Genomic DNA, 23,406 nt, shown 5'->3' with positions numbered 1-23,406 from the left:
GCAGCCTCTTCGATCAGCCGCTGGCCATCACCGTGCAGGTCAACCCTTGTCACAGCTGCACCAGTACAGCTACAGTGTCATCTATAACTTTGCATATCCATAACACAGAAAATAAATGGGCTTGCCTTTTCTGCTTCTTTTCTCCTCTGAACCTTTTTGCTCAAGGGTCCAGAAAAGGAATGGTGGTTTTTGCATTAGTCTTTGATAAAACAGGTCATGTGCAAAATGCACAGTTATGTTTCTTCGGTGGTTTCTATTCCTCTAATACTTGACAGTCCTTTCCATGTCACTGTGGTCTCTACATGAATATGCTATCCTCAGGTCATACTAATTGTCTCTAATGACAGTTCTGGAGCAGAGATTTCACTGCTCTTCTGGTGACTGTGTCATTGCAATGGAAACGTCTCTGACCTCTGTGCTGCTGGAAGTGTGTAAGAATGGCTGCTATGGCCAGGATGCTGGGCTCTCTCTGGTTAAACCTTGGGAAAGGCTGTTTGCCTTCTTTGTTATTGGGATGAGAATTGCAATAAAGAGTCTAAAATTTGAAAGCCGTGTATTCATTTGTTGTGCTTTGGTGTAAGCAGGTTTTGCATCTTGACCACTCTCCCATCCTAGGGTAGATCAAGGGCCCTGTTGGTGGAAAGGCCTTGAGGGCCTCCTGTCCTCCTCAGCAGAGAAGTCACACACTCCAAAACACCTGTGTATCATGAACCTCCACCAGCACCCAACAACTGCTTTGCGAGGACAAAGCCAGGGACCAGGGAGCACCATTTCTGTCAGACCTGGAAGGCTGCCACCTCCTTTGTGAACACCATCCCCCCATGCAAGCTGAACCAGCTGTCCTGGGTATTCCATTTTGCAGGTGTCCTCCAGGCCAGCTTGATACACTGGGGCAAACCTCAGAGCCAGCAGTTGCCTCTCAGTCCTGTCATGTTTCAGCACCTGGGCATCCCCATTGTAGCCCTTCCCTGCCCAGCATGTTTCATAACAGATGTTATCAGCAGCACTGTCTGATACGTCTGGGCCTGCCTTAGCAAGGATAAGACTCTTTTTTTGAGCGTGGGCTAGAAGGGAATGTGATAGAGCAGGAGGGAGGGAGGAACATAAGTCTCGGAGTAGCTCATTTCAATGCCAGGTGTTGTCATCACACAAAATGGCACGTCTCAGGAGATGCCAGGAGATAGTGCTGGCTGGTGGGGCTGTCTCTGCCTGAGATGTTCCCAGGCCTGCAGCTTAGCTGAGTTTGAGGGAAAAAGAGCCTGCAGGAGAAACCCAGGAAGGAGGATTGTGTCTGTGTCCAGTCCAGCAGGCCTGCTGTAGAGAACTTCGACCACAGCAGATAAGCACACTACACATCAACAAGTGTCTGGAGAGAGCCTTTTGGAGATCTTAGTATCATAGAATAGTTCAGGTTGAAAGGGACCTTAAATGTCATATAGTCCGACCCCCCTGCAATAAGCAAGAACATCTTCAACTAGATCAGATTGCTCAGAGCCCTGTCCAACTTGGTCTTGGATGTTTCCAAGCATGGGACATCCATCGCCTCTTTGGGCATCCTGGGATATTGTTTTACTACCCTCATTGTAAAAAACTTCTACCTTATGTCTAATCTGTATCAACAGTCTTATAGTTTCAAGCCATTGCTCTACTAACAAATTTGTCTCCATCTTACAGGCCTCCTTCAGGTACTGAAAGGTGGCAATACGGTGTCCCTGGAGCTTTCTCATCTTTGAGCTGAGATGCTCCATCTGTGTCAGGGGATCGGCTGTGATGATCCCGCCCTGCCGTGGGTGCTGGGAGGGATGCAGCAACGGCTCCAGGCAAATCTGGCATCTCCCAGCACATGTGGATCCACACCATTCCTGCTTAAATTCCCCCCACCCCCGCCTATGTGTAGGAAGCTGCATTCATAAAAGAAGCCTCAACTTGAATGCAGACAGTGGACTCGACAACTCCAGAGCCATGTGGCAGGTCAGTGCCCGCTCCCTGTGCCGGGCCAGCTTCCGCGCCTGGCAGAGGCGGCTGCCCTGGCCCGGCCCCGCACCTGCAGCCCCACGGAGCCGCGGCCCCGCGTGGAGCCCCGGGACAGCCCCCGCCCAGGGACTCTCCTCCATGGCCCCCTCCATCCGCCTGTCGCCCGCCGCCCGCAGCCTCTTCGATCAGCCGCTGGCCATCACCGTGCAGGGCCTGGGCCCGCGGCAGCAGGTCACTCTGCGGACGTCCTTGCGGGACGAGACCAGAGAGCTCTTCCAGGCCAGTGCCCGCTACCAGGCGGGCGACGACGGCGAGCTGGACCTCGCCCGCTGTCCTGCGCTGCCGGGAGGCAGCTTCTCCGGCCTGGAGCCCATGGGGCTGCTCTGGGCTTTGCAGCCCGAGAAACCTTTCTGGCGGCTGGTAAAGCGGGACGTGCAGAGCCCCTTCCTCCTGCAGCTGGAGGTGTTTGAGGGCCACGGGGAGCGCCACGGGCGGCTCCTGGCCCAGGCGCAGCACGAGCGGGCGTTCCTGCGGGACGGGGTGCGGAGAATCCCGGTGCGAGAAGGGAGGATCCGGGCGACGCTTTTCCTGCCCCCCGGTGAGTACCAACTGCAGCCATCCTGCTTTCTCTAAACTGGTGTTGTGTTGGTGAAAGTTGTTCCATGACCTCTGTGGAGTCCATTAAAGCCCCATGTCCTTTCCCCCATCCTTCCCTCCCCCCTCCCATGCCACTCACCAGCCTGACCATGCTTCCCAATTCACCGGCCCATGCACGTGGCAGGACACAGCTGCAGAAGGGAGAGGAAAAACCATTCTTAGGGCTGGAGGTTAAAAAAAAAAGAAAAAAGAAAACAAACTAAAAAACAACCATGAAGAAATTCACAGCAAGTGAATGTGAGTGTGCCTTGAAAGCTGCTAGACAAGAAGCTGCAGAATACAGTGGTGGGGAAGGGCTCTGTGACTGTCATAGACATTCTTACTCACTGGGTGGGGTTGGGGTTTTCCCTCCTCCCCCAACTATAGTAACTATTTGGTGACCATGGCCCGCCGTATTGGGGTGAGCATCATCAGTTTGTGAAAGAGAGAAGAGGAGGGGCTCAAGAACATTTACAGGGAATAAATCTTTCAAGCAGTAAAAGACAATTATCTAATTGCTCTGGAAAAGGTGCAGAGCACCTTTCTGAGATGTAAGGATTGCCCAAGACACCACCTGTCTCCAGCATCTTCTGGGCAGCTACACCGAGACTTTCCTGCCAGAGTCCAGGGTGTGGGCAGGCTGATTTCACAGACTTAGCATCCCGCCCACAACAAGGCCAGAAGTCCCTCCTCTGCCTCACCGCTACCCCCACCTGCTAACCAGGAGAGGGAAGAAGCCACCTGCATACACTTTATCTCCAAAATGTCCCACTTCCCCTGAGCTGAGGCACTTTCAGTAAATCAAATGTTAGTGCATTTCCTCCGAGTCCCCTGACCTCCACCTCTTGCCTGTGTTTTAAAATTATAAGCCCTTGCCACACATTGCCTGGTGCTTTGAATTGTTTCATAGGCATTTCGAGTTGTTTCCTAGACACAGGATAAAAAGCATTTATCCCCATCCTACTGCCACCACAAATAAGCTTCAACTTAGCAACACTGCAAGTTCAGTCTGTAGCCAGTATTTCTCTTAGGTCTATTTGGAGATGTGTTTCACAACCATGATTTCACCACACTCAAATTGTCCTGCACTGAGGTACCTCACAATGATGTTCATTTCCCTGTAGCCTGCTCTCTACACCGCTCATCTCCACATTCAGATTGAGGAGTTGGATACTCCTCAGCAAATGACCTAAGGCCATGCAGAGGCAGAGAGCTCAAAGGGCTTTTGCTACAGTACTGTTACACCTCCCTTGAGCACCCCCATGGCCTTATTCAGCTGTACCACCTTTTCTGGGCTTGTTCAGTGCAAGTCCACAGAGCCCTGCCACACTCAGCTGGGCCATGGGCCACAGACAGCTGCACTCCTGGCCCCTGGCCACACAGCCACTGCTCTGAGTGCTCAGAGCCTGTGAAGAGCCAGTAGATGTGCTGTTGCCTGCATGCAAACAGCCACAGAAGGAAGAGCACAGCAGCACTTTTGACGGCAGAGCTCTCCTTGGGCCAAGGTAGAGAGTGAATGGATGCTGTGCTTTCTCTCTCCTCGCCTCTGTGACACATTCCCACCTTCCACCTGCAGCCTTATCTGCGGATGCACAGGCCACTGGTGCAGGGTCTCAGACTGTGGAAGAAAGGCATCCTCAGAGGGTGGGAGGCATGAGCCCACTCAGGCCCGTGGTTCTCCTGAAGCCAGAAGTAGGTGTGAGTTAGGTCTTCTTCACTTCTCAACAGGTCCAGGGTCACCTTCTCTGGCCTGTGGCTTGTGGAGCTTTCCTGCATATTGCAGTCCCAAAACCAATCAGGCTGGAGGAATGCAACATGCAAAGCATTCTCTTTCCCTGCACTGGCTGGACAGGTTTGGGATTCTCCCAGGATGAGGAAAAGAGCATCCTGGACCAAGAAAGATCCAGATATCTGCTGATCATCCACTGAGGTACCTGTGGCATCCTGTGCAAAATTTGATACTGACTGCTGCCAGATATGACTTGCAAAGAAACAAAGTATACTGGTTTGGGTGACTTACAGCTTTTCAAGCGATCCCAAATATTAAAAAGCCACAATACAAAGAAAAAAGCTTAAAGTTTCTAGTTTGCATTGCATCTATCAAACCATGATACCTTGAGGATTTTTATAGTGGTAGATGAAGCGCTTGTTGTTACAGGGCTGCTTACAGGAGGAGAATTTGGAACAAAATTTTTTAACCAAAGAGTCTCCTCCCATTGGCCCTAAGCACAATGCACAGTACTGCTGATTCCTAAAACAAATAAAGGTTTGCACCTTACCTAAGAGGTTCTGCTCCTGCACTTTTTTTTTTCCTCTACAACACAATCTAGAATTATTTCAGGTGCTGACACTGCACAGCTGACTGATAGCACCTTTTCCCCAAAAGAATCTTTTCTGCAATTCCTGTTTTGTACCTCGTTTGATGCATTCCAAACCACAGAAAGATTGAAAGGAGTCATTTCAGGCAATTCTGATCTTTGTCTTGTTTGCTTCAGGAGAAGACACCTTTCCAGGGATCATTGATATACATGGACTTGGAGGAGGTCTTTTTGAGTCCAGAGCAAGCCTGCTGGCCAATCATGGCTTTGCCACACTCGCCCTGGCTTATTATCAATTTGAGGATCTGCCCCAGGAACCAAAGGAACTCCACCTGGAATATTTTGAAGAGGCAGTGAACTATATGCTGCAGCACCCACAGGTAGGAACACCCATTTGCTCTGGGTTCCAGGAACTGCTCCTGTAAAGTCCTCTCACTTAGCTCTAGTCATCTTTGGAGGAAGCTGCAGAATTACTCACCTGGCAGGGCTGGCCTTTGCAAGGATTTTGGGTGTCTGAGTTCTAGTAAAGAGAAGGGGCAAGTATACATGCTCTGGAAGGGGGGTGGAGAGAGATCACAAAGCAACATCACAAGAGACAGATCAGATGTAACCAAGTGGGAAGTGTTGCAGGAGAAAGCCTTCATGAGTTGCCACCAAATGTCCTCCTACAGTTTAAAGAGTGAAAAGTAAAGAGCATCTGCCAGGGTATAAGACTAATAATTCATAGCTGTGACCTACAAGCTGTCCCCAGATGGATGAAATCATGTCTCCCCACTCCTGGCTGATTTTGGAATACCAAGGAACATTCTGCATATGAGTGGTTTGAAGTACAGTGTGAGGAGGAAGTACAGGGGGTGTGGGAGGGTATTCCTGTCATTTGCCCACAAGGAAAAGTAATCATTGGCCATGACTTTCTTCATGTGGTTTTGGAAACACTCAGCATCAGACAATCTTGCCCTCCATGAATCAGCTGTTGTGCTTTTCAGCTGAGCACTGATGAGCATTTCCTCCTATCTCCCAGGTGAAGGGTCCAGGGGTTGGCCTGCTTGGTTTCTCCAAAGGAGCCGAAGTGTCCCTTGCCATGGCTGCCTTCCTGAAGAACATCTTGGCTGTTGCTTCCCTCAATGCCCCTGTTGCTGTTACAGTGATTCCTCTCTCTTACAAAGATAAAATCATCCCCACTGTGACCTTAGATGAACACAAAGCCAAGGCCACCAACTCCAAATTTCTTGACTATTCTGATGGCATGGATGATCCCTTTCAAGCTCCTGGCGACCAAAGCCGGATCCCACTAGAGAAAAGTGAGGCACAGCTTCTATTCATTGTGGGCCAAGATGACTGTGTTGTCAAAAGTGAGTATCATGCTACTGAAGTCTGCAAGCTTCTGCAGGCTCAAGGGAAGAAAAATTTTCAGATCCTCTCCTACCCTGGAACAGGGCACTGCATAGACCCACCCTTTTTTCCTTTGTACCACATAGGAAGCCACCCTGTTTTTCACAAGCGAGCAGCCCTGGGTGGGGAGCTCAGGGCTTATTCTAAAGCTCAGGTTCATGCTTGGTCACAGATCCAGGCATTTTTCAAAAAGTATTTAATTGTTAACTAATGTGCAACAAATAATGTGCAAGTAACACACAATTTTGAACAACCAGATCTGATAAATTCTACCACATTTATCAGGTCAAACCTTTGTCACAGCTGTACCAGTAAAACTGCAGTATCTTTCATACCTTTGCATATCCATAACACAGAAAATAAATGGGCTTGCCTTTTCTGTCCCCCTCTCAACGTTTTTGCTCAAGTGTCCAGAAAAGGAATGGTGGTTTTTGCATTAGTCTTTGATAAAACAGGTCATGTGCAAAATGCACAGTTATGTTTCTTGGGTGTTTCTATTCCCCTAATACTTGACAGTCCTCTCCATGTCACCGTGGTCTCTACATGAATATGCTATCCTCAGGTCATACTAATTGTCTCTAATGACAGTTCTGGAGCAGAGATTTCACTGCTCTTCTGGTGACTGTGTCATTGCAATGGAAACGTCTCTGACCTCTGTGCTGCTGGAAGTGTGTAAGAATGGCTGCTATGGCCAGGATGCTGGGCTCTCTCTGGTTAAGCCTTGGAAAAGGTTGTTTGCCTTTTGTGCCTTCTTTCCATCTACCCTTCCAAAGGAAGTGCTCTGGCTTATGGATACTTCTGGCCCCAAGATATGCAAAAAAACTTTCTGTTGAATTTACAGCCATTTTGATCTTCTCCTACATGATGTGGAGCATTTTAATCTTTGTTACTGGGATGAGAATTGTAATAAAGAGACTGAGATTTGAAAGCCATGGAGTCTTTTGCTGTGCTTTGGTTAGAAGCAGGGTTTGCAGCTTAACTACCTTCTCATCCCAGGGTGAAGGCTTAAGAAAGTTTGCAGCTTTGGGATCAAAGGTTACCCAAGTGGGAACAGGAGACCATAGAAGATGGACACTTAGTCCCCTTACCTTCACTCTATTTCACAGGTCTTGTGTCACCAAGCATGGAGGAGAAGGAATTTTGCTGAAGCCTCCAGGACCCTTAGCATCTGCTCCTGCATGTGGTCAAGCCCATGATCAAATCCAATAGTGTAAGCCACAGAGTGTTGTTCTCAACAACAGGAATAGTTGCCACACATTCAGGGCTGGACACCAGACAACATACCCAAATGCTAGATGACAGAACACCTCACCTGTTTGGAGAGAAAGGGTAATTTCCATGGTCAATGAAACAGTGCCCAATATCTCTGACCACTTAGTATTTCCAATTAGGGCAATGTAAGATTCCCTTAGATGCTTCTACTTTCACACCTCTAAGACAGGCATGAGGAGCTCAGAGCATGAGGCATCCCTGCCAGCATCTTCCAGGAAGAGTGGGGGCTTCAGGAAACAGCTCTCCCTCTGCAGTTCCTTTTGGATCAGAAGATCCATCTCTGCCTAAGATGGACGGAATGACCCTGTTTTTTAAATCCCTGCACAATCCATTATTAGAAGAGCCACATGTTTCCTGACCTACCTAAATAGTCTGAAAAAGTGCTCCTCCCTTATTGCTCCTGCATCCCTGATCATCCTGACCATCCTTCCTAACACACCTGGCTGTGCAACTGCCTAGGCCGGGCAGAGCCTGGTGGAGACATAACCCACCTTGCCCATGCCTTGAGGTAACGAACAGAGAAGCAGAGCCGGCAAGGAGACAAGAAGCAATGGTGAGCGAGTGCTGGTGTGGCTTCTCCCCGTCTCGGCTGGAGCTGGCCCTAGCTGCGGCCCCTTGGCTTTGCCGTGCAGAGCCGTCCCATCTCTGTACGATCTGTCTCACACCGGCCGTTCCCTCCAGTGAATTCCGACTGCGATTTTGCTCGGTGGCTCGTCTCCTGCCCGCAGCCACCGCCCGGCCCGGGAGAGCTCGGTGAGACACCGAGGAGCTCGCCGAGGCCCAGACGGGCTTCAAGGACTCGGCAGTGTTTGGATGAAGCCTCCCACAGCCGGGGAAGGCAGCGGGGGGAAGACAGAAGAGGAGGCAGGCATTCAGGGAAGTAGGGAGGCAGAAACCGGCAGGCAGGCAGGAGAGAAGCAGGCGGGCGGGACAAGGGAGCTGCCGCCCCGCTCCTCCCCGCCGGGGCGTGCCAGCGGCACTCCAGGCCCCAGCCCGGCCCTGGTTTCGCGAGGATCTGCCCCAGAATCCGCCTCCAGAGGCGGGAGCGATCCGGAGTCATGTGGCAGGTCAGTGCCCGCTCCCTGTGCCGGGCCAGCTTCCGCGCCTGGCAGAGGCGGCTGCCCTGGCCCGGCCCCGCACCTGCAGCCCCACGGAGCCGCGGCCCCGCGTGGAGCCCCGGGACAGCCCCCGCCCAGGGACTCTCCTCCATGGCCCCCTCCATCCGCCTGTCGCCCGCCGCCCGCAGCCTCTTCGATCAGCCGCTGGCCATCACCGTGCAGGGCCTGGGCCCGCGGCAGCAGGTCACTCTGCGGACGTCCTTGCGGGACGAGACCAGAGAGCTCTTCCAGGCCAGTGCCCGCTACCAGGCGGGCGACGACGGCGAGCTGGACCTCGCCCGCTGTCCTGCGCTGCCGGGAGGCAGCTTCTCCGGCCTGGAGCCCATGGGGCTGCTCTGGGCTTTGCAGCCCGAGAAACCTTTCTGGCGGCTGGTAAAGCGGGACGTGCAGAGCCCCTTCCTCCTGCAGCTGGAGGTGTTTGAGGGCCACGGGGAGCGCCACGGGCGGCTCCTGGCCCAGGCGCAGCACGAGCGGGCGTTCCTGCGGGACGGGGTGCGGAGAATCCCGGTGCGAGAAGGGAGGATCCGGGCGACGCTTTTCCTGCCCCCCGGTGAGTACCGGCCATGCCGGGCTCCCTCCCCTACGTTGCTTCCTCTACTTTCGGTCCCGCACTCGCAGGTCCGGAGCCAGAGCGCCTCTGGGCTCCCCTAGCGCTCCCGACCCGGCAGAGGACAAGGGGGAGGTGCGTCTCGCCAGTAGGGATTGGACACTCCTCAAGCCGTGGCCTGATCAGCCCGACCAGCTTTGATCTGCCGGCCGTACTGCTCACACGGAGCAGGCTCATGTGGGTGAAGCCCGTGTGTCTGTTTATCTGACTTCTACTGGATATGAAGACATTGATCACAGTACACTTTTTGTTCCCAAATGCTATGGGAGGTGGAGTCAGCCAGTTTTCAAGGCACTTTTCCTGCACCTTACTGTTTTCCAGAAAAATCAGGTGGTAATTCTTTTGAGTAAGTGGAAGATGTTCTCCTAAACTGAGGAGTTTAAATCTGTGGCTTCCCTTTCCAGCCTCTCCACACATCCTGAACTTAGTAGTGTCCTATTTGCTGTAGCCCAAGTTGCCTTTTGCCGCCACATTTGTCCCCAGTTCTTCCCTGTTCGTGAGCAGGTCAAGGAAAACATTGGAGAGACTTGCCCGGGCAGGATTTTTGTCAGAAAATAATGGAAAGGGCTTGTGAGTTTTTCAGATTGCCTGACAAATGCTCTGTTATCTTTCCATCACCTGTCCAGATTTCTGCTAGTTTTCTGTAGGAAACCTCAACTTTTGCATTCCCTTGGTTCTGCAGTAGCCATACCCCCACAGTATCCCACCTTTCCTTCCCGCCATGATACAGAGGTTTTCTGTTGCGGTGTGTTGTAATGTCCTGTTTTAGACTTCCAGGTCACCTCCCAGGTGTGGCAATACCTCTCTTCCCCTTCCCCCTCGCCCCCTTGCTGAGTGAGTCCTGTCAATCAGGCTTAACATTCCAGTAAGGCATCTGTGTGGTTCATCACTTTCAAAGGATGCCCCTCAGGCCTGGTGATCATTGGCCTGTTTAGGTGTCCCTCATCCCTTGAGACCCTCCCCCTCCCACCTGGTTGGTGGCACACCTGTCCCTTCCCTCCCCTCCCCCTGGAGCTTAAAAGGTGAATCAGATCATGTGCTCGGCTTTCTGTTGGAGCTGTTGCCTGTGATTCAGACCTCTGTGACCATGGAATAAAGCTCTGGATATCAACCCTCCGGCAGAATCCGTCTCCTTTCTCTTCACCTTCGCCTGAAGCCTTCCTTCCTGAGGTAAACGGAGTTCTTAACAAGCCTGGACTTGTTCAGTGCCCAGCTGCAACCTCCAGCAAGCTAAAGGTGTCTCTGGGGTGATACACCACAGTTGCCGCCTTTGGCCTAGCAGCAAGGGTCAGACTGGCCCAGGCACAATCTACATGGTAATATTGGGATTCTTATTCCAATAGTTTTCACCAAGCATGTCTCTGGAACCCCAAGGAGCTCCTCTATGTATCATGTGCCTTCCCCTCTCCCCTCTCTTTCCTGTCTGTCCCAGATAACTCTTTCATGACAGTTCTAAAATCATATGTGCTGAGCCAGCCAGAGCCTTAGGCTCTGACTTCATCTGTCTTCTTGAGGCTGGAGGTAAATTTCAAGTTCTTGCTTGTTACATAGGTTTGATGGTAATGTGCAGACACCTGAGGGAAGCCTCACCCTCCTTCCTGAGCAGGAATGGAAGTCTCCCTCTTGGCCACCTCCTTTCCATACTCAGTTAGTACTTTGCAGCAATCCCTCTCAGCTCTGGATTTCAGTCCCTGTCCCATGATGAACCTAATGTAATGCTTCCTTTACCAGGTAAGCAAGGCTGGTTTCAAATACTTTCTTCTCTTAATCCCAGAATAAATGACTGAGGTGCATTTACACTAAAATTGAGAAGTTGGAACCGTCAGAAGATGAGATTTTGAAGCAGAGCTTAATACATTTGCAGTGAATTTACACGATACAGAGAACTAATTGTGACTGTCAAAAGATCCCTTCTCTTCCAGCTGCCTGTTTCCTGATGTTATCTAAAACATTAGCAGACCTGCTAAATTATGCTAGTTTGTTTAATCTTGAAGCAATGTAGCCACTTCATTAAAACTGTCATACTAATTTAGGACTCTCAATACCATTCTGCTGCTGTATATTTTTATTTTTAAGACGCATTCCAAGGCCTATGAATTTGGAATGTAAATTAAAAATTGTGGGTTAATGTGTCCTGTTATGTGGTCTCTCTCAGGAAGTGGCCCCTTTCCGGGAATTATTGACTTGTATGGAACTGGAGGAGGACTCCCTGAATACAGGGCATGCCTGCTGGCCAATCACGGCTTTGCTGTGCTGGCTCTGGCTTTCTACAGCTATGAAGATCTCCCCAAAGGGATGAAGGAATTCCACCTGGAATATTTTGAAGAAGCTGTAAACTATATGTTACACCACACCCAGGTTAGTTTGTTCATTGAATCTCTACAGCAAACTCTCATCAATTAGGTCCTGTCAGACTACAGATGGGGCAGAGCTGCTGTACTTAAAATAGCATTGCTGTTGAGTTGGCTGTTATTGTTTTATATCTTTTAACTCCCATTAAAATGGCTCTCTGGCAGATTATTCCATCTCTTCCTTTTGATCTGCCCAAGTGAAACAGTGACACATTGGTCACATACTGGTAATTTCTACTCCATTCAACCCAGTGTCATAACTAGGGTGCTAGTTTCCTGGAGGCTTACTGGACTTGCAGTGGGGGTTTCAGATTTATGCTCTGTAGAATGTCCCTCAGAACTAAATGTCCTTTTCAATTGTGGAGCACATGATAGCCTTCTGTGATCTACATCTCAGGGAAACCAAGGAAACTCAAGGAAGTCCACCGATACACATTTGATGCTGTGTATTTTATAATCTCTTAAAATCACTCCAAATGTTGGTATTTCATAAGTATGGGTTTTAATAGCTAGTTATACACTTAGGGATCCTTCTAATTCAGCACCTCTTGGAAGAGAGCCCTGCTCAATTCTGCATCTCCTTATAAGTAGCTATGAGTGAAAGTAGCTAGAATTGCACAAACCAACACTTGGTTTCTCTGGAGAATGAAAATAAATACCTTCCTCAATCTCAGAAAGATGAGTAGTTCTTAAAGGTCTTGTCTGCTTTTTAGTTACCTTAACCTTAACTGCTCATGGCACTTTTCTGCCCAAAAAAATCTGAAAATTGCTTCACCCTGCATTTTTTTCCCTTGAGAGCAGTACAGTACCATTGCCTCTCATTAACACCTCCACTGCTATTCTTGCTGTATTTTTAATATGTTGCAAAGTTTCAGCCATATTTTCTAATTTCTTCCTTCCCGTATTTCAAAGTTAATGGGTGTGAAGCCTGTTACACTGGTGATAAGACACAGAAGGTATTAGATTCTGATGCTGTCTCAGAGCCTATTTGCCCCTGAGAGTCTTTGAATTTTGAAGAGTTGTGGTATTAGCTAACCCTCTTCCAGTATCCTTACAGGGTTTCAGCACCCAGTAAGGTCATTTAACTTTCCTATTCTAGTTAATTTGCCTTGTGTAAAAGAAAATGAAGGTAACCTAGTCTAGACTGACTCCAGGGGACTGTACAATTCTCCTGGAAAAATGGTTTTAATAGGTTATATTTTTAAGATGAATTTTAATGAGTAAGCTACCTCAGACCACTTCCTGTGAGTTAGATACCAAACATTGTAGAGAAGCAGGAGAGCAGCTCATGTGGAGCCTGCTACCCCATGTCAGCTTCTTAATAGGGGAACCTTGAATATAAGAAATACATTAACATAAGTGATGACAATATCATAGTCATTGCTGGTTTTGAGCATTTTGCACTGAAAGAAAGCAACTGCAGAGTAGGCCTCACCTGCACTTGCCCTCTTCTTCTATTAACTGCATAATAAATAAAGGGAATCTGGGACTGCACATTTGCAAGCACAGCTGTACTCTGCTTCAGCACTGAACCTTGTAGCTTTGTTAGGATGATGCTGCAGTCTCAGTAGGGCTTAGGATCATAAATCAAGCACAGAACAGTGCCTAGGATCCTTCAGACACGGGCCCTGTACACAGAACCTCAGATGCCTGTAGGTGGGGTCCAAATTTAGGACAGACACAGCTGCAAACATGGCAATATATTAAAGTGGCATGCTGTGGTTCATTGTGGTTTCTCTCACCTGCAGGTTAAAGGTCCAGGAATTGGCTTGCTTGGACACTCAAAGGGGGGTGACCTGTGTGTCTCCATGGCCTCCTTCCTAAAGGGCATCACAGCCACTGCCCTTATCAATGCCTCAGTGGCAAATGTGGGTGCGGTGCTGCGCTACAAGGACATCACCATTCCACCCCTTGGGATCAATCCAAAACGCATCAAGGTCGGCAAGTCCGGGATTGCTGATATTATTGATGCATTGAACAGCCCACTAGAAGGGCCTGACCAGCAAAGCTTTATCCCTTTGGAGAAGGCTCAGTGTTGCTTCCTGTTCATTGTTGGCCAGGATGATCACAACTGGAAAAGTGAATTCTTTGCAGTTGAGGGGAGCAAACGTTTGCAAGCTCATGGGAAGGAAAAGCCTGAGATAGTCTGTTATCCTGGAGCAGGGCACTACATTGAACCTCCCTTTTTCCCGATGTGTGCAGCCTCAATGCACCTGCTATTTGGCAAGCCTGTGATGTGGGGAGGGGAGCCCAAGGCACACTGTGAGGCACAGATAGATGCTTGGCAGCAGATCCAAGCATTCTTTCGTAAACACCTCACAGGCGAGCTATCTGGAACATCCAGTAAGCTCTGATATGAATTAGGTTACTTTACAGATGAAGATGCTGGTTTTGTTAAATGTTCTGTTAAATTGTTTTGTTAAATGGCTCAGAATGAGAACAAGGAACATCAGAGAATAAGCTATTAGGTTTCTTGGAGGATGATGGTTGGTGAAAACAAGAAAGCAGCTTCCTTTTTATACCCTCCTCTAATCTTGGTTAGAGGCCTTGGCCTCCTGTTTTATGTAGTACAAGGTTATAAGCTGTGGAAAACAAATGGTGGTAAGGCTGTGTGCCTTGAGTGTGAATTGAAGTGGTAGGTAACTCATCCAAGCTGAGAACCGGGATGAAAACATGCCTTGGCCTTGTCAGAGGAGATGTATGCCGATGCTCAGCTTTGTGTTCTAGTTCCAGTATTCCAGTTTTTCTGGAGGCAGTAATGTGCCTTCAGTAATGTTTCTGTTCTCCCTTTGCACTTCTCCCTCCTTTGTTGCTCTCAAACCACTAAAATGCATCTGCCTTAAAAATATCGAATATTTCACTTCACATTTATAGGCAACAAACTAGCCCATAGCTTGATGTGATGTTTTGATAGCATGCAGTAGAAATGAGACATTTAAACAGTCTTTGGGAGTTCATAAGCGTGAAGAAACAACAGAACAGGTCCTGTTAGTTGTCATCCTGGAGTCGCTTCCGGGTGTTTCCTCAGCACGGCTGGGTATCGCTGTGGAGATCCGCAGCACTGTCGGAGCTCCCTGCCTGTACATTCCCCAAATGCCGGCTCAGCTCCCTGCTCCTAAGGGCTGCTGAGAACAGCCCGGCGGCGGCTCCGTGAGGCTGGCACGGCGGCTCCGTGAGGGGGCCTGGAGGGGCCTGAGGCGGCCGGCCCGCTGTGGTGGAGCGGGGCTCCGGCTGCACGCCCGCTGCTCTCTGCGCAGCCGGGTGAGCGCTCAGCCCCGCCGGGATCGGCAGTAACTTTGTGCAGCCAAGCGTGGGGTTGAAGGAGAAGACGCTGGGAGTTGCCGGCGCACTTGCACTGTGTCCCCGAACATGTTGTACCCGGCAGTGCCTGCAGCCCGCATGCGGCCTCTACTGTTGCCTGTGCGTCAGGCCCGTTTGTGCGTTTTGTATCCACTGTAATGGATTAAAGTGAAATTTTAACCGATACCCACGGCTCGCTGCTCCAGTCAGTTGGATGGTTTGGGGGAGGCGGGAGCGGCCCGGGGCTGGCGGCCTTGCGGGGCTGGGGGGCGGGGAGGGGCTCTGCTCTCTATTGGGGACGCCTGGAAGGGGCGGCGGCCGCGATACCGATATTGCGGGCCGCGAGGCCACACCGCGCACCCGCCACTGCCGCTGCCATGTGGAGAGCGCTGGCCGCCGCCCCGGTGCGGGCCCTGCTGCGCACCCCGCCGGCCCGACGGGCTGCCAGCCTGGCCGTGTCCCCCCACACCGGGCCGGCGGACGAGCGGGTAGAGACGCGGGTGGCGGGGCTGAGCCCGGGGCAGCCGGTGACCCTGCGGGCGGTGGCGGCCGATGAGCGCGGCCGCCTCTTCCAGTCGTGCGCGCACTACCGGGCGGACAGTCGCGGGGAGCTGCACCTGGGCACGGACGCCTCCCACGGCGGGGACTACACCGGCGTGGAGCCCATGGGGCTCTTTTGGAGCCTGGCCCCCGCCGGCATGGAGAAGCCGTACCAGCGGCTCGTTCCCCTCAGCACCACGGCCCCGATGAAGGTGGAGGTTTTGGTCCACCAGGGCCACAGCCTGCCCGGATCCATACCCGGGCCCGTGATGGCCAAGGCCGAGGTGCGGAGGTTGTTCACGGCCCCCGGCGTGCGGAGGATCCGGCTGAAGGAAGGAGTCATAAGGGGCTCTCTTTTCCTGCCGCCGGGTGAGTGCCCCGGCCCGGGACCTTCGCCCCGAGGCCGGCGGGACCCCCCGCCTTCTCGGACCAGAGCAAGGAAAATCTCGTAAAATAAACCCTCGCAGAGGCTGTCACCCGGGGAATCCTCATTCCCTAACAGCCGAACGCTGCCCTGCAGACAGTGGCCCTGAACTCTTAGGAAGATATCCCAAGCGCTTGTCGCTACAGGGCCCGGCTCGCGCGTGGCCGCCCCGCCTGCTCCTTCTCGGCGGCTCCGAGCAGGGCGGGCGCGGGGAGGCGGCTCTTGCGGGACGGGCCGGAGCTAAAGGAGAACAGGGGATGTGGAGTTTACTTCGTTGCTGTGCTCAGCCTGTGGTTTTTCAGTAGCTTTTATGTTTGCTCTGGAGTACCAGAATCTAACATCCAGAAAAGATGGTGCGCTTCATTGTGTGAGCCTGTGCTGAATGTCCCAAGGATTATACCCTAAGTAGGACTGAATTTAAAAGGTATTTTTCTTCCCTTTGAAACACAAGCCAGGAAGCAGAGCAGCAGATGAAATTCTAAAAAATATATGTATCTCACCTCTGTTCCTACAGAGTTACTACAGTTAGTAGTTGTATACTTTTGTGGTATAAAGCCAAAATGGATTTATGAGCAAGTTCTGCCTGTTCTGCTTATGAGATGGTTGTGCTTTATGAGGTGTGATATTCTGATGGTCTGTGAGTGGTGTTGGAAAATGAAACCTTACACCAGTGACTGTGTTTGTACACTTGAGCTATGAGTTAAACTTCTTGTAGTTCCCTGAGTATTGTGGGTACTGGAACTGCCCTCCACATTACCTCTAATTTAAAACTACTTGGTTCAGCAACTCCTGTAAGTATCACTACAGTTACTAAGTATTTTCATGCCAAACCAATGATTTTTTTTAATCCATTTAGATACGGATCCAAAGTCCACTGAGGAAAAAAACAACAGAGACTGAACTTTGAATTTCAGATGTTTAGTCAGCATGCTGGATTTTCCATCTCTGAGACATTGTTTTGATCTATCCTGCCTTAGAGGATGAGTTTGATTTCTGCTGAGCTCAGTGGGAATCCAAACATCTGCAAGATGAAACTGCAATTTCCCCTTTAGAAACTCTGGCATTGTAACAGTGTTGAAAAGTCTGGAATCATTGCTTAAATGATATTGCCATCCCTCATGATGGAGAATCCAGTTACAGCATTATGACTATACCCTTCTTTGTTCCAGGGACAAAAAAAAGTTAATATTTTAAAGATAGGAATCTTAAATGTGAACCATTCTTATTAAAAGTGAGAGGACAAGTGGGCTTATGATGTAATTTTAATATGAAAGCGATTTCTCAATTAAGGAATAAGAGTTACAGATGTGGAGGTTTGTTTGTTTTTAAATGTTGGTAAAGTTGTCAAGCCCATTTTATCCTGCTTTTTAGTGAGCTCTGCAGGACCCATATACTTAGGCATGTGTAGGCACTCAGAGAAGCAGTCCAGGATCCTTGTGCAAGTTAAAGAGTGTCTTCATGAGAGAGAAACACATTAATCTATGACTATGTTCTGATTACACGCTCTTGCTAGAAAGCTTTTCAGGTAGGAGTGATGATTAAATACGTATTTTCTTGCCATATAGGCTGGTTGCTGCTAACTAAAGGTTACTGCTGACCATATCATTATAATAAATTTATCCCAGCTTGTTTTCTCTCAAGTAGAATATTGAACTTCAATTAAAAAAAAATCAGAACTGAATGAGTAAGAACCCAAAAGCATGTTTCAGTCCCTTTCTGACTTCTTAATGCTTTAATTTGGGAGGTTTCCACCATTTAGCATGTCTAGGAAGGACATGCTAAAAGGAAAAGGAAGAAAATTTCCTTTTCTCAAGTGTGTTGAAATGCCAGAGACCTTTTCTTTAGCACATACAAGTAGTGTCAGAGAATTAACACACTCTTGCAACAAGCGTGTCCTCTTTGTACTGAGATGGTTGTAGCGAGCTGGATCAGGACACATAAGATGTGACATCTGGTGGCCAGGGGGGAAAAAATAGCTTGTTTAGGGTCTTTAAAGCTCCATTAAGTAGCATCTTTAGCCTTTTAACCTAAGATCTCCTGGCTTGGCATACAGGTATTTTACATGACTTTGGCTGCAAAAGCACGGCTGTTTAAAATTGTGGTTCTGATTATCTGTGTAGTTTGGTGGGACAAACTGTGCACAGGTATGTGCACGTTTATCTGTACATCATCCTGCACACACAGCCGCACCCATGGCTCTCAGTTTGGCCTTCTGTCTCATCATGTCTGCAGGAGCAGCTCTCCTGCCAAGGTTCACAGTGCTGAGCTTGAGAGAGAGCTAGTAAGTCCAGTTGATTTTAACAATGGGTTATCTTTGTTGGGCTTTGCTCAATGCAGGCTATTTCAGAGTTTATGTAAGTTTTGTAGAATTTACTTCAAGGGCTCACTGCTCTTGCCTCATTACTCATGAGCTTGCACTTTGCTAATTAAGAAGTGACTTTGTGGGAAAACAGCTGACTTGGTGTATGACTGGTTTGAGGGCAGGAGGTGAAGACCATGGAAAAATACATTTAGAACTGTTAATTATTTTTTGTTGTGTTTTTTTTTTTTTTTTTGTTTGTTCTTTTTGGGGTTTTTGTTGTTTGATTTTTTTTTTGTTGTTTTTTGTTTTAAAGAGTGAAACCTTTAACTTCATATATTTTTACAGGAATGTAAGGACTTGGACCTATTCTTAGTTTGAAATAGCTGGAGAGGGACATAGCACTGCTTCTCTTAAATCTCTGCTGTGCAAATGGAAAAATAATGACTATTAATAGCTAATGTCTTATATGACTATTAATAGCAAATGTCTTAAGCATTTTGTTGTTTACTCTTCACGACATAGTTTTTTGTGTCCTGTTTGATAACTTTTCCTCTGTAACTCTTCTCTTTAATACAGGGGATGGTCCCTTTCCAGGAGTGATTGACATGTATGGTGATGAAGGAGGCTTGATTGAATTTAGATCTAGTCTCCTGGCTACCCATGGTTTTGCTACTCTTTCTCTGCCATATTTTGACTTTGAAGATCTTCCTATGATCTTGAAAGACTTAAAACTTGAGTACTTTGAGGAGGCAGCAAGGTTCCTACAGCGTCACCCAAAGGTGAGTGCAGTGGGAAATCTCTTGGGACTAGGGAGGATTTAGCAGTTATGCCTAAGTGGTGGTGGTGCTTTTTTTTTATATTTGAGTATCAGTTTCTGCTGGGCAAGCTTAGGCCCAATTGTGGCTTATGCATATGATTGGGGAGAGTGAATGTCTTCCAGCACAAAGTATCTGTTAAATTCATGCTGGAGCTAGAAGATTGCTGATCAGTAGGATAGTGAATGCTGGAGTATCCTCCAAACAAGACCAGTGGTGATAAAATGCTTGGCTTGTTTGGGTTTTTTTCTTACATGAAAGCAATTCGTTTTAAGAGAGGATGATATGATACTGCTCATAGTAGCTGAAAGAATGAATTTGATGATGTGGAATGTTGCTTTCAGTTTTATTTTCCAGGCTAGAAAAAGACAAGACAAATACTACATATCTAATCCTTCAAATATAGTTTGTGAGGTTACTTTATTTTCCTGAGACTTGAATTTCCTGTTAGCTGTTTTAGGAAAATGAGAAAAAACTTGCCTTAACATATGCAGTAGGGACCAGGTAAGGAGTGAGTGGTGGTATGCCTTGTGCCTGTTGGCATTTTTTGTGGGGTTTGATCTCTCTTGGTGTCTCTGAAAAATAAGACTGTAAACAGAAGGAGGAGCGTGGGTCCAGACTGTCACTTTGCAACAGGTTACATCAATAATTAACCTAGCCTTTTTTTTAATAAAACAACTCCAAAGTCAATTAATGGCTAATCCCATTATAATGTATGCTTCCTTTATTCCTTTCTTCCTCTCTTCTTCACCCCCTATCTTATCTGAAGGTGAAAGGACCAGGAGTTGGAGTGATTGGGACTGGGAAAGGGGCGGACTTAGCGCTCTCCATGATCACCTTCCTGCCAGAAGTAGTGGCTGCTGTCTCAATCTCTGGCTGTAGTTCAAACACAGTTGCAGACCTCCATTATGGTGAGACGACTCTGCCTGGGCTGCGCTTTGATATGGAGAAAGTCACTGTCTCTGAGTCTGGTGTATATGACGTTTTTGAAGCTCTGGATGACCCAACGAATCCTGCCAATTCTTCTAGCGTGATCCCCATTGAAAAAGCAGAAGGTCACTTTCTCTTAGTGGTAGGGGAAGATGATCGGATGTGGAAGAGCTCCTTATATGCTGAGCTGGCAATCAGGCGTCTACGCCAGCATGGGAAAGACAACTTTGAACTCCTGAGTTATCCAGGAGCAGGTCACCGAATTGATCCTCCTTCTACTCCATTTTGTCAGGTAGCTATGGATCGTGTTTTGGGGGTGCCTGTTCTGGGGGGTGGAGAGAGCAAAGCACATGCCCACGCACAGGAACACTCCTGGAGAAGGATTCAGGAGTTTCTGCACTTGCATTTGGGATGAACACTTAAACACATGCAAGCAGTTGCAGATCTGCAAGGACTGAACTTGAGCCACCAAAATGACTGGTGAATTGAAGGGATTGACTGAGACAAGCCTTGAAATATGAAAATAACCAAATGACTACTTAGTTACAAGTATAAATCTAAAAAGAAAGGGATTTCTTTGGAGCACTCTAAGTTAATTTAACTAGGTAAACAGAGGAGATGTGAAACAACGAGCAGGTTGCATTATGGTACAAATTTGACAGCTCAAAGTGGTCAAGATATGAAGAAACAAGTACCTGAAGAGAGTAGTAGGTACTTCCTTGCAGTATTTACACCTCACAGAATGTTAACAGGCAGCCTGCACCCTCAGCAGTGACAGAGAGGATCACACTCGGCAATGACGAATGATAAACGTAGACATCCAGATGATGACTCTGACTTTGAGTCCTAAGCTACCTTACCCCAGAATTCTCATATTTACAGCCATATACACTTCAGATACGTTTTCCATTTACATGAAGATCAAGAAACCTACTAGAAATTTGAAGCTACTTGAAATGAAGCTCGTATACTTAGCATTGTGGTCTTCAGGTGACAGTCTGTTTCTTTCCAAAAAGAACTATGTGCTGAATGGAAAAATGAAGAGTACTTTTCCTTGTCATCCAAGAAGAATGGCAATACTAGCACTGTCTTGTATTTGGGATGTACCTGTCTGTTCCTGTAATGTCTTGGATTGCTGTTTGACACTCAGGGTACTAAGATTCTGTTGGATAGGTTAGAGCATGTCTAAATACAGCCATTAAGTTAGGGATTAATTACTTGTAGAACTCTTTAGTAGTGATGTCAACAGATGCTGATAGCTGTTCTTAGGGGAGAAGCAGAGTTGGGAGGCAGAAAACCTAGCCTGTAGATTTAAACTGACTGTAAAAAGCTTTCACCTTATGGTGGTGATTGATTCAGAATCATACCAAACTAACAATGCCCTCCAAAAAAAGCACCCAAAACCAAATCTATGATAGCTTTTCCATGACTGCCCAAGGTTATTTTTTTTTAATACAAAATAATTTTTGGCTAGTGCCTTTTTTCCCCTCACCATTCAGGTAGAAAGAATTTTCTTCCCAAATGAGTTGATCTCTCAAGAGTGTCTTGCTGAAATAGTGCCAGTGCTGAAGGCCTGTTGAAGGAGGGCCTCTATCAACAAAATTTCTCCTTCCAAAGTCATTTTTGTCAGACCAGTTTGAGAGTTGCCTAGGAAGTTGAGCTGCCTAGGAAGATAAAAATCTTTCATTAGTGTACTCAGTTTTGCTTTGCTCTCAGGGATCTCTCTCCAGTTAACTGTCATTATGCTGCTGCTCAGATTCAATAGCTTTCTGCAACTCTTATTATTCCTTATCATTTGATTAAAGTCACGTGTTTTTCACACACAATCAATGCCAACTGAACAATTTATTCATCCACTCTTTACAAGAGAAGCTCCATTCTGCAAACTCCACAAAATATCTCTTCATGCCTGGGCTCTAAACTCCCTCACCGGCTGAATAGGCTTTTGTCAAGTCCTGTCTGGGGCCTGAACCTCAGCTAACACAAGCAGCTCCAGAAGTCCAGGACCAGAGCCTGCTGCAATGTGCTCCTTGGTGTCACCCATACCTGTCAGACTGCCTTTTTTTCCAAACTCATTTCAAGTAGCAACTGTAGGAGAAAGGGTTGTCTGTTGTGTGAAGGTTCCTGCTTCATCCTGTGTCTCTTCAGTAGCTGGAGCTGTTATCGATTGTGCAAGAGCAGCACCTCCCCTATTCCTGTTCTGTCACTCTCCCAGTGCCAATATCTGTGTCTCCACACTGCAGTCCTACCTCAGCATATGCACTGCAATGCAAGATTGCAATCTGAGGTTCAGGAAGTAAATGTTAAACTGTAAATTAAAAAAAAAAAAAAAAAAAAACAAACAAAACAGGTAGATTAAGAGGTCTCACACTTAATTTCTAAAGCACAAGCTTTTAAAATAATTCAGTGTTAGATTTTGTCAGATACATGCAATTTGAAAGAGAAATAAAACACTTCCTTTATTAAAAAGCAACCATGTGTAAGAATTTGATGTTAATTACTTGTTTGGAAAAGTGAATGATACTTTGTTTTAAATGGAGGGAAAGTTAAAAACAATGTAATTTTGCTGCAAAGAGCCTTTTTGTCAATCAGGGTTTCCTGGACAAAATAACAGAAGGACCTTTTGAAAACCATGTATTTTGTATATTTACTAGCATTTTGTATATTACAATGCTACCTGGGGACTCAAGAGGCATTGCAGACACTCTGCAGAATGTGTAGCTATTTCCTGAAGTGTGTACTAAACTGAGTGCCTGCTTATGGCCTTAGTTACAGCTACATTATTTATATTGGTTCACATTTGTTAAGGTTTGAAGAGACCTCTGGAGACCACCTAGTCCAATTCTCCTGCTAAGGCAGGGTCATCTAGAACAAGTTACACAGGAATGTGTCCAGGTGGATTTGGACTGTCTCCAGAGGGAGACTCCATTGCCTCCTTCGGCAGCCTGTTCCAGGGCTCTGCTGGAACAGTGTAAAGAGGTTCTTCAACTTGAGGTGGAACTTCTCGTGTTTCAGCTTAAGGCCGTTTCTCCTCGTCCTGTCACTGGGCAGGACAAGGAGATGTGATTTCTGAACCCTTGAAAAGAGTCTGGCACCGTCCTCTTGGCACCCACCTTTGAGAAATTTCTATCTATTGGTGAGCTCTCCTCTGCTGCGGACGAAACAGGCCAAGGTCCCGCAGCTTCTCGTCACCAGAGAGAGACTCGAGACCCCTCATCCATCATCTCTGCGGCTCTCCACTGGCCCCTCTCCAGTAGCTGCTCTTGTACTCAGGAGCCCGGAACCCGCCACAGTAATTCTTTGCCAGGCCGAACGCCCATCCCATTCCATTAGCACGAGTGCTCGGGGGCTGGATGAGCTGCACCGGCCACAGCTGGGGGCGCTCGCAGCTGCCCTGGGACTCCCCAGCGCCGCGGCCGGGCCGTGA

The 23,406-nt window shown here is 48.1% G+C and overlaps 3 protein-coding genes and 1 long non-coding RNA gene across 7 annotated transcripts; 3 read left to right on the top strand and 1 right to left on the bottom strand.

Moving 5' to 3' along the window:
• The first annotated feature begins 1,962 nt into the window (after positions 1 to 1,962).
• LOC132074857 (acyl-coenzyme A thioesterase 5-like) lies at positions 1,963 to 6,531 on the top strand. The gene is made up of 3 exons (XM_059474894.1): positions 1,963 to 2,572; positions 5,106 to 5,308; positions 5,950 to 6,531. The coding sequence occupies exons 1-3, from the start codon at positions 1,963 to 1,965 to the stop codon at positions 6,529 to 6,531; spliced, it is 1,395 nt and encodes a 464-aa protein (XP_059330877.1).
• Positions 6,532 to 8,643: 2,112 nt separating this feature from the next.
• Positions 8,644 to 15,146, top strand: LOC132074888 (acyl-coenzyme A thioesterase 1-like). Of its 3 annotated transcripts, none has more exons than XM_059474927.1 (3): positions 8,644 to 9,260; positions 11,473 to 11,675; positions 13,417 to 15,146. In XM_059474927.1, exons 1-3 carry the CDS (start codon positions 8,651 to 8,653, stop codon positions 14,020 to 14,022), a joined length of 1,419 nt encoding a protein of 472 aa, XP_059330910.1. In that variant the 5' UTR covers positions 8,644 to 8,650; the 3' UTR covers positions 14,023 to 15,146. The 3 variants fall into 3 exon arrangements, with proteins under 3 accessions (XP_059330910.1, XP_059330912.1, XP_059330911.1); XM_059474929.1 differs by lacking the exon at positions 8,644 to 9,260 and adding an exon at positions 9,392 to 10,487; XM_059474928.1 differs by lacking the exon at positions 8,644 to 9,260 and adding an exon at positions 10,499 to 11,048.
• A 199-nt stretch (positions 15,147 to 15,345) lies between these two features.
• Positions 15,346 to 22,326, top strand: LOC132074704 (acyl-coenzyme A thioesterase 5-like). The gene is made up of 3 exons (XM_059474671.1): positions 15,346 to 15,877; positions 18,811 to 19,013; positions 19,819 to 22,326. The coding sequence occupies exons 1-3, from the start codon at positions 15,346 to 15,348 to the stop codon at positions 20,392 to 20,394; spliced, it is 1,311 nt and encodes a 436-aa protein (XP_059330654.1). The 3' UTR covers positions 20,395 to 22,326.
• LOC132074705 (uncharacterized) lies at positions 19,294 to 23,356 on the bottom strand. Of its 2 annotated transcripts, XR_009418637.1 has the most exons (3): positions 23,093 to 23,352; positions 21,472 to 22,287; positions 19,294 to 19,637 (listed from the first exon to the last, which is right to left on the bottom strand). It is a non-coding gene; the product is annotated as an uncharacterized LOC132074705 (long non-coding RNA). The 2 variants fall into 2 exon arrangements; XR_009418636.1 differs by lacking the exon at positions 19,294 to 19,637 and having other exon boundaries at positions 21,419 to 22,287; positions 23,093 to 23,356.
• Positions 23,357 to 23,406: the final 50 nt, after the last annotated feature.

The sequence above is a fragment of the Ammospiza nelsoni genome, chromosome 6, assembly GCF_027579445.1.
Source record: "Ammospiza nelsoni isolate bAmmNel1 chromosome 6, bAmmNel1.pri, whole genome shotgun sequence".
NCBI lineage: Eukaryota > Metazoa > Chordata > Aves > Passeriformes > Passerellidae > Ammospiza > Ammospiza nelsoni.
This window is presented reverse-complemented; position numbering and strand designations above follow the sequence as displayed.